Here is a 19,913-nt window from a genome sequence, read left to right on the forward strand (position 1 = left end):
CTACAGCTTTCTTCTTTGCAGTCTTCATTGTTCATTAAACAAATTGCAAAAGATTCACCAACACAGATGTGCAGAATACTGTGGAATTTTGAGATGAAAACAGAGCTATTTTGTATTGGATTCAATGGGGTGCCGATACTCCTGTTTCACTGGCTACGTCACGCGCATACGTCATCATCCAAAGGCGTTTTCAACTGGAAGTTTAGCGGGAAATTTAAAATTGCACTTTATAAATTAACCCGGCCGTATTGGCATGTGTTGCAATGTTAAGATTTCATCATTGATATATAAACGATCAGACTGCGTGGTCGGTAGTAGTGGCTTTCAGTAGGCCTTTAAATTCTGACAGAAAAAGAAAATGCCATTCTTAACTCAACATTATTTGAAACAAGGAGCAATTCCAAGCGTCATATTCAGCACCTCTGGGATATTGAAAATGTCCCATTTCCCAGGGAGACATTTGGTCACCTTGCGTTTGAGTGCTGCTGGGACAGTTTTGATTGGCTAAATGTGCGGGGAATTTGTCAAACAGCTCAATTTGTGCTTCATCTGACCACAGAACTTTCCTCCAGAAGGTCTTATCTTTGTCCACGTGATCAGCAGCAAACTTTAGACGAGCCTTAAGGTGTGGCTTCTGGAGCAAGGTCTTCCTTCTTGCATGGTAGCCTCTCAGTCCATGGCGATGCAAAACAAATTTGCAGAGATTCGGCAAAGTTTGGTTGCCACCCATAATTTGCAGGGATTGGTTGAATTTGGGTGAATTGGCGCAATCACAACATCCTGGAGGGACTGACTGATATCATAAAGTGGCCCTCTGAGGGCTTTGGTGAGGTGGCCCACCTCCATAAAACAAGGATGCATCCAAGGACACCTAAACAAAGAGCAATGAAATAAGATGCCTTCTAGGGCTGGGAATCTTTGGGTGTCCCACGATTCGATTCAAAATCGATTCTAGGGGTCACGATTCGATTCAAAATCGATTTTTTTTTCAATTCAAAACGATTCTCGATTCAAAAACGATTTTTTTTTTTTTTTTTTGGAAAACAATACACAACAATACCATAATAATGCAATACAATTTAATTTTGGAGTTCTGAACTTGTAATTTCTTGCAGTGTTTATTAAGTGGTAATATGTCACATTTGTCCCAAATAACTTTATACCCTTATAAACAGCCATATTCAGTGATGACATTATTGATATAAAGAAGAGAGGAGTTAACATGTGACAGGTAAAAAAAATTATGTCGTCACAATACATCGATAGCTTATTATACTGAGAGCCAATTTTTATACCATGAGTATTATTTTCACTTCTTATTTTTGCAGCTAAGAGTTCAATAACCAAATTAAATAATAATCCAGATGCAGGACATCCCTGTTTTACTCCTCTTTTGAACAAAAAAGGTTCTGAAATATGATTATTGGTTTTGACTGATGCCATGGGCCTTGTATAAAGCATCTTAATCCATTGTATAAAATTATCTCCAAATCCAAATTTACGTGTAAAATGGAGGATTTATTAGTGTTATTAAAATAGTGTAAATGTCTGTTGGTTAATAAAAAAGCTTCCCTTCATTTGATATAAACATAACATTGGCAGCATATAAAAGGTGTATAAATGTAGTATGGTAATGCCCTCTGATTGTTTAAGTGTCTAAGGCTCTGCTGGTGAATCTTCCATCAGTGTGTTACTGTTTGTGCTTGTTCTTGTTCTTGTCGCCAGTCGGTCCAAACAGAGCTACAGCTGCAAGGGCCATGCCCAAACCTGTCCATGCGGCCGTTTCTGCCGCCTGGCGCACCTGCAAAGAGAGATGACACTCTTTAACAACGAAACTCAATTCATAGATGTTTCCCTTTGATTTGCCTGATTAAAATATTGACGGTCACAGCACAAGGTACACTATGTTGCCAAAAGTACTTGGCCAGACCATCCAAATGATGAGAACCACTAATCACTTGACCACAGGTGTATCAAATCAAGCACTTAGGCATGGAGACTGTTTCTACAAACATCTGTGAAAGAATGGGCCGCTCTCTGGATCTGTCATAGGATGCCACCTGTGCAACAAATCCAGTCCTGAAATTTCCTCCCTCCTAAATATTCCAAAGTCAACTTTATTATAAGAAAAGTGAAGAGTTTGGGAACAACAGCAACTCAGCCACCAAGTGGTAGGCCACGTAAACTGACAGAGAGGTCAGCACAGTGCAAAGATTTTCTGCACAGTCAGTTGCTACAGAGCTCCAAACTTCATGTGACCTTCCAATTAGCCCACGTACAGTACGCAGGGAGCTTCACGGAATGGGTTCCCATGGTCGGGCAGCTGGATCTAAGCCATACATCACCAAGTCCAATGCAAAGCGTGGGATGCAGTGGTGTAAAGCACGTCACCACTGGACTCTAGAGCAGTGGAGACGCCTTCTCTGGTCTGATGAATCAAGCTTTTCCATCTGGCAACCTGATGGACCAGTCTGGGTTTGGAGGTTGCCAGGAGAACGCTACATTTCGGACTGCATTGTGCCGAGTGTGAAATTTGGTGAAGGAGGAATTATGGTGTAGGGTTGTTTTTCAGGAGTTGGGCTTGGCCCCTTAGTTCCAGTGAAAGGATCTCCTAATGCTCCAGGATACCAAAACATTTTGGACAATTCCATGCTCCCAACCTTGTGGGAACACTTTGGAGCGAGCCCCTTTCTCTTCCAACATGACTGTGCACCCGTGCACAAAGCAAGGTCCATAAAGACATGGATGACAGAGTCTGGTGTGGATGAACTTGACTGGCCTGCACAGAGTCCTGACCTGAACCCCCTAGAACACCTTTGGGATGAATTAGAACGGAGACTGAGAGTCTCCACCAACATCAGTGTGTGACCTCACCAATGCGCTTTTGGAAGAATGGTGGAAAATTGCTACAAACACACTCTGCAACCTTGTGGACAGCCTTCCCAGAAGAGTTGAAGCTGTAATAGCTGCAAAAGGTCACATTGAACCCTATGGGTTAGGAATTAGATGGCACTTCAAGTTCATATGTGAGTCAAGGCAGGTGGCCAAATACTTTTGGCAATATAGTGTATGAATGATTGGTGCTGATATCGGATCAATGGGAAGTTACATTGCTAAATGTAGGCGCTTCAATCAGGCCACTCTCACTTGCAACATGTCTAAAGTACAACTGGTACGTGTCATGTCCGTGGAGGTGGCGTACAAAGGTCAACTCCTTCAAAATAAAAGCCCTACCTGGCGGGACTCTGGTTTTCCGTAGCGCAGGTTGGTGACAAAGTGCTCACAGTTTCTACTGATGAGGCAGTAGGACACAATCTGGCCCACCAGCCTTCTGGCTTCCTCCACGATGACATAGACTGGGCGGGGTTGGTATTTGCCATCCAGGATGTTGTTGACTCGGTAGCGGTCGTTCCCCACCACCGTCCACAGCTCCTCCATCTTCACCAGGCCCCTGTCCGCCAAGATGGACATCATGCTGCTGGGGCCCGCACCTGCACACTCCGCTGCCATGAGGAAAGTACATTTCAACAACACCCTCTTTCAATTCTGTCAAACACTTGATGGCAGAATTACAATCAACATTAGTACGCTTTACTCTGAAACACAGCTGTCAAACCATCTGGCCTGCCACTTCATTTTATATGGCCTGCCACTTCATGTTATATGGTCTGCCACTTCATTTTAAATGGCCTGCCACTTCATTTTAAATGGCCCGACGCTTCATTTTATTTGGCCCGCAACTTCATTTTATATGGCCCGCCACTTCCTTTTATATGGCCTGCCGCTTCATTTTAGATGGCCTGCCACTTCATATTATATGGCCCGCCACTTCATTTTATATGGCCTGCCACTTCATATTATATGGCCCGCCACTTCATTTTACATGGCCTGCTACTTCATTTTATATGGCCCGCCACTTCATTTACATGGCCTGCCGCATCATTTTATTTGGCCTGCAACTTAATTTTATATGGCCTGCCAAATCATTTTACATGGCCCGCCATTTCATTTTAAATGGCCTGCCACTTCATTTTTTATGGCCTGCCGTTTCATTTTATATGGCCTGCCGCATCATTTAAAATGGCCCGCCGTTTCATTTTATATGGCCTGTCGCTTCATTTTATATGGCCTGCCGCATAATTTTATATAGCCCGTCGCATCATTTTATATGGCCTGCCACTTCATTTTATATGGCCCGCCACTTCATTTTATAAGGCCCGCCACTTCATTTTATATGGCCTGCAGCTTCATTTTATATGACCTGCCACATCATTTTATATGGTCCGCCACTTCATTTTATATGACCCGCCACATCATTTTATATGGTCCGCCACTTCATTTTACATGGCCTGTCGCTTCATTTTATATGGCCTGCCGCATAATTTTATATAGCCCGCCGCATCATTTTATATGGCCTGCCACTTCATTTTATATGGCCCGCCACTTCATTTTATAAGGCCCGCCACTTCATTTTAGATGGCCTGCAGCTTCATTTTATATGACCTGCCACATCATTTTATATGGTCCGCCACTTCATTTTATATGACCCGCCACATCATTTTATATGGTCCGCCACTTCATTTTACATGGCCCGCCACGCCACTTAATTTTATATGGCCCGCCACATCATTTTATATGGTCCGCCACTTCATTTTACATGGCCCGCCACGCCACTTCATTTTATATGGCCTGCCAAAGCCTGAGAATCATGAGTCAATAAAGTATTTGTCCTTTGACTGAAATAAATACATGTACTGTATGCAATTGCACATTATTCTATCCAATAGTTTCCATCCATCCATCCATTTTTTACCGCTTGTCCCGTTCAGGGTCGCGGGGGGTGCTGGAACCTATCTCAGCTACAATCGGGTGGAAGGCGGGGTACACCCTGGACAAGTCACCACCTCATCACAGGGCCAACACAGATAGACAGACAACATTCACACACTAGGGACCATTCAGTGTTGCCAATCAACCTATCCTCAGGTGCATGTCTTTAGCGGTGGGAGGGGCCTATCCCCAGGTGTATGTCTTTGGAGGTGGGAGGGGCCTATCCCCAGGTGTATGTCTTTGGAGGTGGGAGGAGCCTATCCCCAGATGTATGTCTTTGGAGGTGGGAGGGGCCTATCCCCAGGTGTATGTCTTTGGAGGTGGGAGGGGCCTATCCCCAGATGTATGTCTTGGAAGGTGGGAGGAGCCTATCCCCAGATGTATGTCTCTGGAGGTGGGAGGGGCCTATCCCCAGATGTATGTCTTTGGAGGTGGGAGGGGCCTATCCCCAGGTGCATGTCTTTGGGGGTGGGAGGGGCCTATCCCCAGGTGCATGTCTTTGGAGGTGGGAGGGGCCTATCCCCAGGTGTATGTCTTTGGAGGTAAGAAGAAGCCGGAGTAGAACCCACACAGTCACGGGGGGAACATGCAAACTCCACACAGAAAGATCCCAAATGCAGGATCGAACCCAGGACCTTCGTATTGTGAGGCAAACGCACAAACCCCTCTCCTACCGTGCTGCCCTATCCCATAGTTTTTTTTGTTCTTAAAGTAAAAAATACTCAAATATCTGCTTGACTTATGTATTCATCTGTAATAATAATGTGTTGTTAGTTACGATTGTGTACATTTAGGTTGAAAAAGAGTTATAATCTGTAATAATAATGAACTAATAGTGTCGTGTTTACTAATAATGTAAGCAACTTATTATCATACATTAACATTACAAACGTGTTCAATTAAAAATGAATAAATGACTGACTTATGATTATGAAGCCAGTTATCCATTCAATTCTATATTTTATATGGTCTACATTTTAGGGAAAACAATATTTTTCCACATACACCGGACTATAAATCCACATACACCGGACTATAAATCCATATACACCGGACTATAAATCCACATACACCGGACTATATATCCACATACACCGGACTATAAATCCATATACACCGGACTATAAGTCCATATACACCGGACTATAAATCCACATACACCGGACTATAAATCCACATACAAAGTACTATAAATCCATATACACCGGACTATAAATCCACATACACCGGACTATATATCCACATACACCGGACTATAAATCCATATACACCGGACTATAAGTCCATATACACCGGACTATAAATCCACATACACCGGACTATAAATCCACATACACCGGACTATAAATCCATATATACTGGACTATAAATCCATATATACTGGACTATAAGTCCATATACACCAGACTATAAGCTGCAGATATATATGTTGTGGAATGAGTTATTTACACAGAAAGAGTTGATAAATGTTTATTTACATACCTTAATTGTTTCCAAACAGTGTCTGTAACAAGGCAGTAAAATGGCTGATCCAACAAAACGTCAGTCATGGTCATGGACCCACTGGTTGTGCAAGCTAACTCTCCAATCAGCTAAACAGACTCAATAACTCTGCAGTGACGTTTTGGGGAATTTACTGAGGAATTTGTGAAACTGAAACATGTGGTTTATTTTGTACATCATCTACAAAGAATTGCTATTGCGACATCTAGTGGACGTCTTTAGAACAGCAGTTTCTTTCATTCCAAAATTTCAGGTCAATTGTTATGCTTGGCAAACTCATCCAGCGGGCCGGATAAAAGCTGTTGGCGGGCCTGATCCGGCCCTAGGGCCGTACCTTTGACACCCCTGGTCTAAACTACTTGGACTTCCTCAATGTCTGCTGTCAATCACCAGCACAGTGGCTTTTAAGAATAGACTAAGAGGTTAAGTGTTGCAGAAATAGATTATTCTAGATTGTACCTGAAGTCATGACTGCTTTTATTGATTATTAACTATATTATTGATTATGGGACAAGCAGTAGAAAATGGATGGATGGTACTTTTTCATCACTTATTGTTTGTCTTTGGTACACTAATGTGTTTATTTTAGGCCATTATTTTTGCAAAAATATATTATCTTTTTTTGTATTGCTCTTTTTATCTTGGGTATGAACATTACTATGTAAACTCCAACTTATGGTTTGTTTTTGTTGTTGCTATTTTTGTATTACAACATTGTATTTCTGATAATGTTGTACTGCTTTGTCATCTTTTCTTGTGTGGAACAAGCGGTAGGAAATGGATGGATGGATGTGTGATGTGTGTTTTGCCTGGAAGAATAGTCTCCACTGCGCTGTGGACTAATGGGGATCCTTAATCAACTAAACTAAACTACTAAGCAAAGTTCCAACACAAGGAGCCTGAACACACCTCCAAGGTATAATATGATAATCATATAATAATAATGTGTGTGTATAATGCAAGTAGGAGTGCAGAACTCACAGGGGGGAGTCAGGTGGACCACAAAGCCGTCGCCCACATACAAAGCCCAGTGCTGGTAGCCCGGCCTGAAGATCTCTATCAAGTCCCCAGGCTTTGGTTTCACTTCATGCTGGCACACATGGAGGAAATATTCTTATTAGTATAGTAATATCATATAAGTCAATGATAATATCATATAAATCAATGATAATATAATATAAGTCAATGATAATATAATATAAGTCAATGACAATATCATATAAGTCAATGATAATATCATATAATATAAGTGAGTGATAATATAATATAAGTAAATGATAATATACGTGAATGATAATATAATATAAGTGAGTGATAATATAAAATAAGTGAGTGATAATATAATATAAGTGAATGATAATCGAATATAAGTGAGTGATAATATAATATAAGTCAATGATAATATAATATAAGTCAATGATAATATAATATAAGTGAGTGATAATATAATATAAGTCAATGATAATATCATATAAGTCAATGATAATATCATATAAGTCAATGATAATATAATATAAGTCAATGGTAATATCATATAAGTCAATGATAATATATAATATAAGTGAGTGATAATATAATATAAGTCAATGATAATATCATATAAGTCAATGATAATATCATATAAGTCAATGATAATATAATATAAGTGAGTGATAATATAATATAAGTCAATGATAATATCATATAAGTCAATGATAATATCATATAAGTTAATGATAATATAATATAAGTCAATGATAATATCATATAAGTTAATGATAATATAATATAAGTCAATGATAATATCATATAAGTCAATGATAATATAATATAAATCAATGATAATATCATATAAGTCAATGATAATATAATATAAGTCAATGATAATATAATATAAGTCAATGGTAATATCATATAAGTCAATGATAATATATAATATAAGTGAGTGATAATATAATATAAGTCAATGATAATATCATATAAGTCAATGATAATATCATATAAGTCAATGATAATATAATATAAGTCAATGATAATATCATATAATATAAGTGAGTGATAATATAAGTCAATGATAATATCATATAATATAAGTGAGTGATAATATAAGTCAATGATAATATAATATAAGTCAATGATAATATCATATAAGTCAATGATAATATCATATAAGTGAGTGATAATATAAGTCAATGATAATATCATATAATATAAGTGAGTGATAATATAAGTCAATGATAATATAATATAAGTCAATGATAATATAATATAAGTGAGTGATAATATAAAATAAGTGAGTGATAATATAAGTGAATGATAATCTAATATAAATCAATGATAATATCATATAAATCAATGATAATCTAATATAAGTGAGTGATAATCTTATATAAGTGAGTGATAATATAATATAAGTGAGTGATAATCTAATATAAATTAATGATAATCTAATATAAGTGAATGAAAGTAATAATGAAAAGTGGACTTACATGTGTCGCCATGTTGCTGTAAGAAAAGAAAGCAGAAGAAAACAAAGTCAGACAAACTTTCACTTATGTTGCATTTCCTCAGAAATGAAAGTGAAAGTGATTCTTTCTCAGGAAACTCAAACTCTTGTTCTCCTCTTTCTTCCCGACAACAAACTCACCGCTTGACTTCACAGCATTTCTTCAAATGTTTTATTTGTTGAAATGTTATATTTGTCAACACTTATTCTCTGTAAGAAGCCAAACATCCAATAGGATGAAGACTTATTAAAATACTTTATTGCACTTTTTACTCTGCTTGCTTTTCTGCCACGCTGCATGAAAATGGCATATATATATATATATATATATATATATATATATATATATATATATATATATATATATATATATATATATATATATATATATATATATACATGTATATATATATATATATATATATATATATATATATATATATATATATATATATATATATATATATATATATATATATATATATATATATATTGATGGAACGAGATATTTTCCATATATCCATATTTTGTGTTACTTTTTACTTCCGTAGTCATATTACAAAACAGCTAGTGCTTTTCCAAATTGTCTGCTTAGTAAAAGGTTGACTGTGTGTTTGAGGCCTTGGAGCGTCTGGAATGCAAGCGGTAGACGAAACAAAACGGGGGAAGGGTACAGGAAGAGGGAGGAGAAGGCAGACCGGATAGAGCCACGCATCGGGATAGTTTGTGCAAGGCTGGTCTCATTATTGCCAAAGCTTTGACAATAAACAACAACATACCAACTACTGCTTTTGGTGGTCAATTTAACTTCAGCTTATTTGCCATAAAAAAGAACTTGGGAGTGGACAGCAGACTTTGACTTCCTTGGGAGGAAGAGCTGTCGACGCAACAATATATATATATATATATATATATATATATATATATATATATATATATATATATATATATATATATATATATATATATATATATATATATATATATATATATATATATATATATATATATATATATATATATATATATATATATATATATATATATATATATATATATATATATATATATATATATATATATACAGGTATGTATATATAGTTACATTGCAGAATAGTCAAATGAAGCAGAATACAAAATAAAAGTATGCAAAGACCTTCGCTATTAGCTATTAGAGCTAAACTGACATTGAAACATAAAGTTTGAAGTTTGCTTCTCCTTACCGTGAGCTGGCTTCTACTGTTCTTACTGGACTGAGGAAGGCGACTAAAAAGTCCCTTTTTATCTTCGAAGATCAGCCGTCAGAGATCAGCTGACCTGACCGACTCTTTCAAAATAAAAGTATAAAAATGTACAAGTGTAAACGTGTAGAAATATAAAAGTATAAAAGTGTAGAAGTATAAAAGTATAAAAGTGTAGAAGTGTAAAAGTACAAAAGTGTAGAAGTATAAAAGTATAAAAGTGTAGAAGTATAAAAGTATAAAAGTGTAGAAGTGTAAAAGTATAAAAGTATAAAAGTGTAGAAGTGTAAAAGTATAAAAGTGTAAAAGTGTAGAAGTATAAAAGTGTAAATGTATAAAAATGTAGAAGTGTACTAGCAGATGTTTTAGTGGACTGAGATAACGATGAGGTGTTTTCTAGGCTCCCCAGTGGGGGGTCTGAGGGGGTCCCCACTCTCTTTAACATGTTTCTTATTTCAGACTATGCAGATTTATTTGACCATTTTTAAGTGTTTATTCTTCTTGGTATGAATATGGGCCAGCGCGGTGGAACAGGGGTTAGTGCATGTGCCTCACAATAAGAAGGTCCTGGGTTTGATCCCCGGGCTCGGAGTCTTTCCTGTGTGGAGTTTGCATGTTCTCTACCCGTGACGCTTTCATCCTTTATCTCAATAAGCAGCTGCTGAGAGCCCTTTTAACCCTTGTGTGGTGTTCATATTGTTGTTACTCAGCCAGTGTTTGTGGGTCTGATGGACCTGTTGCATTTTGTGGCTTTTAATGCCTCACAATCAAACACTTTTTTGTTAAAATACTGACTTATCCCAAAAAACATCTGTAATGAAGGGCTTCGAGAGGCTGGTAAAGGAATACATTGTCTCCAGACTTCCACCCACATTCGACCCATACCAGTTTGCTTATCGCCCTAACCCAGGGGTCGGCAACCCGCGGCTCCGGAGCCGCATGCGGCTCCTTGACCACTCTGATGCGGCTCAGCTACATACATGCCGACGCCCCCGATTTCCCCAGGAGACTTATGGATCTCAGTGTCTCTCATAGATTACTCCCGGGATAAAAATAATCCTATTTTCACTCTAATTACTAAATAAAGGATCCTATTTTCACTCTAATTACTAAATAAAGGACGTACCCTAATTGCACTGTAGTAATTGTCCTCTATAGCATTTACAAACAGCATGCCAGTCCAGCCACATGTTGCATGTTGTTATTACTTGCACACACAGGAGCCAGCAAAGCATACTTACTCATCAGCCACACAGCTTACACTGACGGTAGCCGTACCGTATCAAACAACTTTAACATTGTTACGTTACAGCTGTGAACCCACACCAAAAAAGAATGAAAAACACATTTCTGGAGAACATCCCACTGTAACACAACATAAACACAACACAACCATTACCCAGAATCCCATGCAGCCCTAACTCTTCCGGTCTACATTATACACCCCCGCTACCACAACCCCCCCACACATCAACCCCCCCCCTCCGTGCGTTGGTTGAGCGGAAGAGTTAGGGCTGCATGGGATTCTGGGTATTGGTACCGTCAGTGTAAGATGTGTGGCTGCTGACCTAGTACGCCTTGCTGTCACTTATGTGAGCAAACTGAAACTGCATTCTACATGTGGTTGAGCAGGTACACTATTAGGGCAGACTGTAGAGGGCGCCAAATGTAGTGTCATCACGCTCTGGCATTCGGGAGTCAAATGAGAGGGTTGGCAAGTATGACAAGTATGACGCTGTCAAGCGCCAATTATTCAAAACTCGCGGGCTGCACTAACATCAAATTTCAACATGAAAGTGTGTCCCGGTGCGTGTGTCTGAGACCCCTGGTTAACATAGCACAAGCATTTAAGCTCTGTATGCGGTGTTTTTCATTTTAAATTTAAAATTTTTTTTTTGTGGCTCCCATTACTTTCTTTAATTCGTCAAACTTGCCAAAATGGCTCTTTGAGTGGTAAAGGTTGCCGACCCCTGCCCTAACCGCTCCACAGAGGACGCCATCTCCTCTGCACTCCACCTGAGCTTTGCACATCTGGAAGGAAAGGACACACACGTGCGGATGTTGTTTCTGGACTTCAACTCGGCATTCAACACCATCATCCCACAGCACTTGGTGAGCAAACTGGGCCCCCTTGGATTCAGTACCCCCCTATGCAACTGGCTGCTTGACTTCCTCACAGACAGACCCCAAGTCTGTGACAGTGGGCAACAACACCTCCAGTGCCATCATCTGAGCACCGACTCCCCCCAGGGCTGCGTCCTGAGTCCACTGCTGTTCACGTTGATGACCCATGACTGCTGCGCCAGGTCCACTACTAACCACATTGTGAAGTATGGGGACGACACGACAGTAGTGGGCCTCATCCGTGACAACAACGACATGGACTACAGGGAGGAGGTGAAACATCTGGTTGACTGGTGCAGAACCAACAACCTGGTCCTGAACGTCGTCAAGACCAAGGAGATCATCGTCGACTTCAGGAAGCACCAGTCCAGCCACGCTCCACTCTTCATCAATGGCACAGCGGTGGAGATGGTAAGCAGTACCAATTTCCTGGGGGTGCAGATAACTGACAATATGACCTGGTCCCTACACACCGGAGCTCTTGTAAAAAGAGCTCAGCAGCGCATGCACTTTTTGCGTGGGATGAAAAGAGCACAGCTCCCTCCCCCCATTCTCAGCACATTCTACAGAGGCACTATAGAGAGTCTGCTGACCAACTGCATCTCTGTCTGGACTGGAGCCTGCAGTGCCTCAGACTGGAAGTCTCTCCAGAGAGTGGTGAGGACGGCGGAAAAGATCATCAGGACTCCTCTTCTTCCTATCCAGGAGATCCCAAAAAGCCGCTGCCTGACCAGGGCTCAGAAAATCTGTAGAGACTCCTCCCAACCCCACCAAGGACTTTTTTCACTACTGGACTCTAGAAAGAGGTCCGCAGAACCTCCAGGTTCTGTAACAGCTTCTTCCCTCAGGCCGTAATCTGGTTGACTGGTGCAGAACCAACAACCTGGTCCTGAACGTCGACAAGACCAAGGAGATCATCGTCGACTTCAGGAAGCACCAGTCCAGCCACGCTCCACTCGTCATCAACGGCACAGCGGTGGAGATGGTAAGCAGTACCAATTTCCTGGGGGGGCAGATAACTGACAATATGACCTGGTCCCTACACACCGGAGCTCTTGTAAAAAGAGCTCAGCAGCGCATGCACTTTTTGCGTGGGATGAAAAGAGCACAGCTCCCTCCCCCCCGTTCTCAGCACATTCTACAGAGGCACTATAGAGAGTCTGCTGACCAACTGCATCTCTGTCTGGACTGGAGCCTGCAGTGCCTCAGGCTGGAAGTCTCTCCAGAGAGTGGTGAGGACGGCGGAAAAGACCATCAGGACTCCTCTTCCTCCTATCCAGGAGATCCCAAAAAGCCGCTGCCTGACCAGGGCTCAGAAAATCTGTAGAGACTCCTCCCAACCCCACCAAGGACTTTTTTCACTACTGGACTCTAGAAAGAGGTCCGCAGAACCTCCAGGTTCTGTAACAGCTTCTTCCCTCAGGCCGTAAGACTCTTAAATGCATCATAATTATCCCCTCAACTCCCCCCAAAAATGGATGAACTTGCTGGAATATAAAGACAATATAACATACATCCATAAACGTGGATGCATATGCAAAAGTGCAATATAATTATCTGTACAGTAATCTATTTATTTCTATCTGCACCTTATTGCTTTTTTATCCTGCACTGCCAACCAGTTAATGCAACAACATTTCATTCTTATCTGTACTGTAAAGTTCAAATTTGAACGACAATAAAAAGTAAGTCTAAGTCTAAGACCCACAAACGCTGGCTGAGTAACAACAATATGAACGTAGCATGGAAATTTCTCTGCCAGTTTCTGCATCCCACAGGGATTCTTCTTTTGTGTTTCTGCACCTGCGGTTCCCACACAAGGTTGCAACATTGTTTGTCAACACTGTCTGCGCTCATTTTGTCGCACATTTGACCCTCTGATGTTCTGTGTACCTACACTCTGTCCTCCTCCTGTCTAGGCCTGCTGTGTGTGTGTGTGTGTGTGTGGGCGTGTGGTACACAGAACATCAATTTCCACACTTCTATTAGCCCCGGGTCCAGTGGACCCGGACATCTTATATGTAATAGAAATGTGTAGGGGGGGGGTGTATGGTGTGTGTTCATTAAATATGCATTCTGATATATGTTCTTAACAGAAAATGAGCCAAAGCCAGTGAGTCTCAGTTTGAAAAATTATTTCATTGTATCATTTTTCTTTTAATAAAAATCGAAAACGGGTCCCACAGACCTGAACACCACACAAGGGTTGAATAGCCATCCTTCCATTTTCTACCGCTTGTAGAAAGGAACTTTGAATGCTCCAGGATACCAAAACATTTTGGACAATTCCATGCTCCAAACCTTGTGGGAACACTTTGGAGCGAGCCCCTTCCTCTTCCAACATGACTGTGCACCCGTGCACTAAGCAAGGTCCATAAAGACATGGATGACAGAGTCTGGTGTGGATGAACTTGACTGGCCTGCACAGAGTCCTGACCTGAACCCGAGAGAGCCAGGCCTTCTCGTGGTGCACTATTGGAAGAACGGTGGAAAATTGCTACAAACACACTCCGCAACCTTGTGGACAGCCTTCCCAGAAGATTTGAAGCTGTAATAGCTGCAAAAGGTCACATTGAACCCTATGGGTTAGGAATGGGATGGCACTTCAAATCAAATCAACTTTATTTATAAAGCACATTTAAAATTGTACAATGGGCAGGTTAAAAGATAATACGAGAACCGAGCAAACGCAACACAACACAAACAGAGCACGATAAAAAATAAAAAAATGAAATAAATAGAACATAAAAACATAAAAACAGGTTCACAGCAGGATGGATATCACTCAGTGTTAAAAGCCATGGAATAAAAGTATGTTTTTAAGAGAGGAGGCCTGTCTAACACTCAGAAGTAGGTCGTTCCAGAGCTTGGGAGCAGCAGCGGCGAAAGCTCTGTCACCTCTAAGCTTCAGCCTTGTGCCAGGGACCGTCAGTAGCAGCTGATCGGCTGATCTTAGGGATCGGGTGGGGCAGTAAGGCTGACGGAGGTCGGAGAGATATGTTGGAGCGAGGTTGTTTAGACATTTAAAAATCTTCAAGTTCATATGTGAGTCAAGGCAGGTGGCCAAGTACTTTTGGCAATATAGTGTATTTGTGTCTTGCCTGCATCAAGCATGATGGTCCGGGCTGCATGAGTGCTGGAGAACTGCGGTTCATTGAGGGAACGATGAATTCCTGGGGTGATGTGAAGGGACAAACACAAGTAAGTGATGTCATTTCCCTTTGTTTCGCATTTTCTTCAGTCGCTCCATTAAAGGCCTCCATTGTGCTCGTTTCCCCGGTGTAAAATAGACATACAAGTGTAACCGAGGGTTTAATAGAATTGGATAAAAGCTCAGAAAAAAGGAAAGGAACTGGAGAGACACTTTCTTGTCAACAAGGGCGTCTCTCGCCAAAAACATTCAAGATACTTTTTGTTGGACCCGTCACACACTTCCGGTTGCATAACAATAAACTACGTGTCACATCCGGTCCAACAGCGCTCACAAAATGAAAAAAAAAAGGCTTAAAATGCCTCTTTTGGTCGTTTTTTTGTTTGTTTTTTAATCAATGAGAAATAAAAAGTCATGTTTATTTGAATTTTATTCAGACATTCAAAAAATAAAACTGAAAAACGAAAACGTTTTCCTATTGGAAAAGCAGTAAGTACATCTACAAGACGGTTTTACTTTCATTTTATACTTACTAAGAAAAACTGAAATCAAAAAAACAGTGTGGTGTTTTATATTATGGTATTTATATATATAAAAAAAACATTATCATTTGGTCTTTCCAACAGGAAACATCTTCAAACCCTGCGCTGGTCTTTAAATGGCAACTTCCGGTTTCGGTGTCCGAATATAAAATAACTTGCGTTTTAGTCCGTTTTTTGTTTCTGCTGACTGGTGATTTTAATTGTTGTTGTATAAAATAGTAAATGAAAAACAATCCGTATTTTAGATATCATTATTCACGAAAGAAGAAGCACTTTGTATTTCGATTGTATTTGTCTGTATTTCAAAATCAAATTCGAATAAACCCTTGGTATTTTGCTTATGTGATCCGAATGCAGCTGAGATACACCCCCGCGACCCCAAAAGGGACAAGCGGTAAAAAATGGATGGATGGATACGAAAATTGAATGACCAAAAACATACAGTAAAATACACCCAGTGCAGTACAACAATAATAGTGCACACAAATGTAGAAAACTATTATCTGTCACGAGAAAAAAAAGTTCTTCATGTGGTTTTCTTTTTTTCCCCAGGCTGTATAAGAGAAACGTTGCTTAAACCGTGTGTGTGTGTGTGTGTGTGTTTGTGTGTGTGTATTCTGCAGGCCTTTCCCGGAAAACAAAACTAAACGCCAGACACTAGAAAGTGAAAGCGTGAAGTAAAAACGGGGATTTTTAAATTTTTTTTTTTTTTTTTAACCTCTGACACTTTAATTATCTCTGTTGCGTTTCATTTTAGGCAAATATTTTTTTTTACCAAAAATATGTCTTGGTTCTTGGTGCGATTTAAAACCACCATGGTGACTAACTAAGTCTGTGTGATTTTTAAAGCAGCATGAAGCTGCAATGATTACTACGCTGAAATAAACAAGTGTCCCTGAACGCACCACATCATGGGTGATTATAACATCCCTCTTACTTTTCTGCAGAGTTCTGTAGAGAGCAAAGCGCTCTTGAATGCATCCGTTGATAAACAAAGTGGTGTGGGCACACAGCTGTTGTCTCGACGTGTGTGGATATAACACGAGTGCTAGCACACTGACAAAGAAGGTGAGAAACGATGTTAACGCTCATCCCTGTCAAGAGTCTCCAAATAAAGATAAAAGCTACGTAAAATGTTCGTTTATTGCATTTCACTCAACATTTATTTGTAATTGCCATTGTTTTCTGCATGTAGAAGTATAATTATTTATTATATTTTTGGGGGTGTCTGGAGCTGATTAATTAGATTTACATTATTTCCCATGGTAAAATGTGTTTTGGTTTACATACAAAAAAGGAGTTATGTAGTAGTTGCCTACATGTTAAATTAAAAAGGGAACGAGTTGGAAAGGAGGACTGACTGATTTTACTCAAATTAAGTTGAAAATGAAGTGGATTTGGATATTATTAGCAATGATCAATACACCAGCAACATCTAATAATAATAATAGATTTTATTTGTAAAAAGCACTTTATATTGAGTAAACAATCTCAAAGTGCTACAGTGTATTAAAAAAAAAAAAAAAAAGATAATAAAGAAATTAAAGCTGCAAGCAGCGATGGACGGGACCTACTTTGAGGGCTCATAAAATCCAAACCGGAGCAGTAATAAAAAGTCTTTCATCAACTTTTAATCAGAAGGGTTCAATCCCTCTCCTGTGCTAATTTGAAGCCGACACGACAAACGCGCTCAGAGGAGATAATGTTTGAAAAAAGGTGACTGTTTTTACACAACTTTTGTTTTGAAGGGGGAATTGCAAACTTTGTTGATTTTTGCTGGGGCTTGTCAGTGTATGAAATCTAGGTCTAAGTGAGACCTACATAGAGGTTTTTGTTTCATGTCTCTACGACATTCCTACTGGGAGTTACAGGCAGTTTTGTATGTGTTTTCTTCCTAGGGGGCGCTAGAGCGCAATTTTGAGTTTTGGGGTTCGGTTTTTTGATTAGATCGCAATTTTCGCCAGTCCTGATGTGTGTGTCCAATTTAGTGAGTTTTGAAGCATGTTAAGGGGGTCAAATTACAGCTCAAAGAGGCGGCGGTATAATAATAAAACGCTAGAAATACAATAGGGTCCTCTGTCCCAAAGGGACTCGGTCCCTAATAAATAAAAATAAAAACTAGACCAGCCAAATAGCTATAACTAGTATGCATATATCTAAAAAAAAAAAAGGCTTTTTAAAAAAGAAGGGCTTTTAAGCCTTTTTTAAAAGCATCCACAGTCTGTGGTGCCCTCAGGTGGTCAGGGAGAGCGTTCCACAGACTGGGAGCGGCGGAGCAGAAAGCCCAGTCTCCCATTGTCCGTAGAAGGAGGTTGGAGGAGGTTAGCCTGTCCGGAGCGGAGGTGTCGTGTGGAGGATTTGGGGGGTGAGCAGTTCTTTGAGGTAGAGGGGGGCGTTTCCATGGAGGCACTTGTGGGTTAGCAGGGATTGATTGATTGATTGATTGAAACTTTTATTAGTAGATTGCACAGTTCAGTACATATTCCGTACAATTGACCACTAAATGGTAACACCCCAATAAGTTTTTCAACTTGTTTAAGTCGGGGTCCACGTAAATCAATTCATGATGCAAATATATACTATCAGCATAATACAGTCATCACACAAGTTAATCATCAGAGTAAATACATTGAATTATTTACATTATTTACAATCCGGGGAGGTGGGATGTGGTGGGGGGAGGGTGTTAGTCTAGGGTTGTAGTTGCCTGGAGGTGTTCTTTTAGTGCGGTTTTGAAGGAGGATAGAGATGCCCTTTCTTTTACACCTGTTGGGAGCGCATTCCATATTGATGTGGCATAGAAAGAGAATGAGTTAAGACCTTTGTTAGATCGGAATCTGGGTTTAACATGGTTAGTGGAGCTCCCCCTGGTGTTGTGGTTATGGCGGTCATTTACGTTAAGGAAGTAGTTTGACATGTACTTCGGTATCAGGGAGGTGTAGCGGATTTTATAGACTAGGCTCAGTGCAAGTTGTTTTACTCTGTCCTCCACCCTGAGCCAGCCCACTTTGGAGAAGTGGGTAGGAGTGAGGTGTGATCTGGGGTGGAGGTCTAGAAGTAATCTGACTAGCTTGTTCTGGGATGTTTGGAGTCTACATTTCAGGAATACTGAAGGACTAGCGTGTGAATGCTCCAATGAATGGAAGGATAGTTTCAATGTTGGAATGGCTTGAAAATTGAAGAGTTGGAATTTCCAGGAAAACCGGAATTTGGTTTGGAACTTGGGAAAGTGTTAGTTTGAATGTCCAGGATGAGTGGAATGTGTTGAAGGTGGAATGCTTTGAATGGGTTGAAGAATGTGGGAATTGTGCAACTTTGAAAAATGGACAATTCATTTTGAAGGGCAAAAATGAAAAAAAACAAAAAAAATTATTGGAAATCCGGGAAATTGTTGAAGTAGAGCACACAGTTCCCAAACATGCTGAATATTTAGAAGTTTGAACAGTTTGAATCAGATGAAAAATGTGGGAATTGTGGAACTTTGAAGAATGTCCTATTGATTTCAATGGGAATTTACCAAAAATTTGGGAATTTCGGGAAAAGCGGGATTTTTTTTTGGAAAATGTTAAAAAACTTGAATGGTCTGAATGAGTTGAAATGGTTGGTGTTGGAATTTTTCAAATTGTTCGATAAATGTTGAAGTTGTAACATGTTGAATTGAGAAATGGTATTATTATTAATTCCTGGAATTTCGGGAAAACCGGGAATTTTTCCAGTTCAAAAAACAACTTTGTTTTTCTTTATATTATATACCATGTAAGGTAAACTTGTAAGTCACATTTTTTGGGGAAATGTATTTGATAAAAGCCAACACCAAGAATAGACATTTGAAAGGCAATTTAAAATAAATCAAGAATAGTGAACAACAGGCTGAATAAGTGTACGTTATATGAGGCATAAATAACCAACTGAGAAGGTGCCTGGTATGTTAACGTAACATATTATGGTAAGAGTCATTCAAATAACTATAACATATAGAACATGCTATACGTTTACCAAACAATCTGTCACTCCTAATCGCTAAATCCCATGAAATC

General features: G+C 39.7%; 1 protein-coding gene across 1 annotated transcript; it reads right to left on the reverse strand.

The window, feature by feature from the left end:
- Nucleotides 1–1,062: 1,062 nt before the first annotated feature.
- LOC133648277 (phospholipase A and acyltransferase 3-like) lies at nucleotides 1,063–10,160 on the reverse strand. Its single transcript, XM_062044211.1, has 5 exons — nucleotides 10,042–10,160; nucleotides 8,802–8,817; nucleotides 7,315–7,423; nucleotides 3,235–3,503; nucleotides 1,063–1,801 (listed from the first exon to the last, which is right to left on the reverse strand). The coding sequence occupies exons 2-5, from the start codon at nucleotides 8,811–8,813 to the stop codon at nucleotides 1,691–1,693; spliced, it is 501 nt and encodes a 166-aa protein (XP_061900195.1). The 5' UTR covers nucleotides 8,814–8,817; nucleotides 10,042–10,160; the 3' UTR covers nucleotides 1,063–1,690.
- Between the last annotated feature and the right edge of the window lie 9,753 nt (nucleotides 10,161–19,913).

This window comes from Entelurus aequoreus, linkage group LG04 (genome assembly GCF_033978785.1).
Source record: "Entelurus aequoreus isolate RoL-2023_Sb linkage group LG04, RoL_Eaeq_v1.1, whole genome shotgun sequence".
Classification (NCBI taxonomy): domain Eukaryota; kingdom Metazoa; phylum Chordata; class Actinopteri; order Syngnathiformes; family Syngnathidae; genus Entelurus; species Entelurus aequoreus.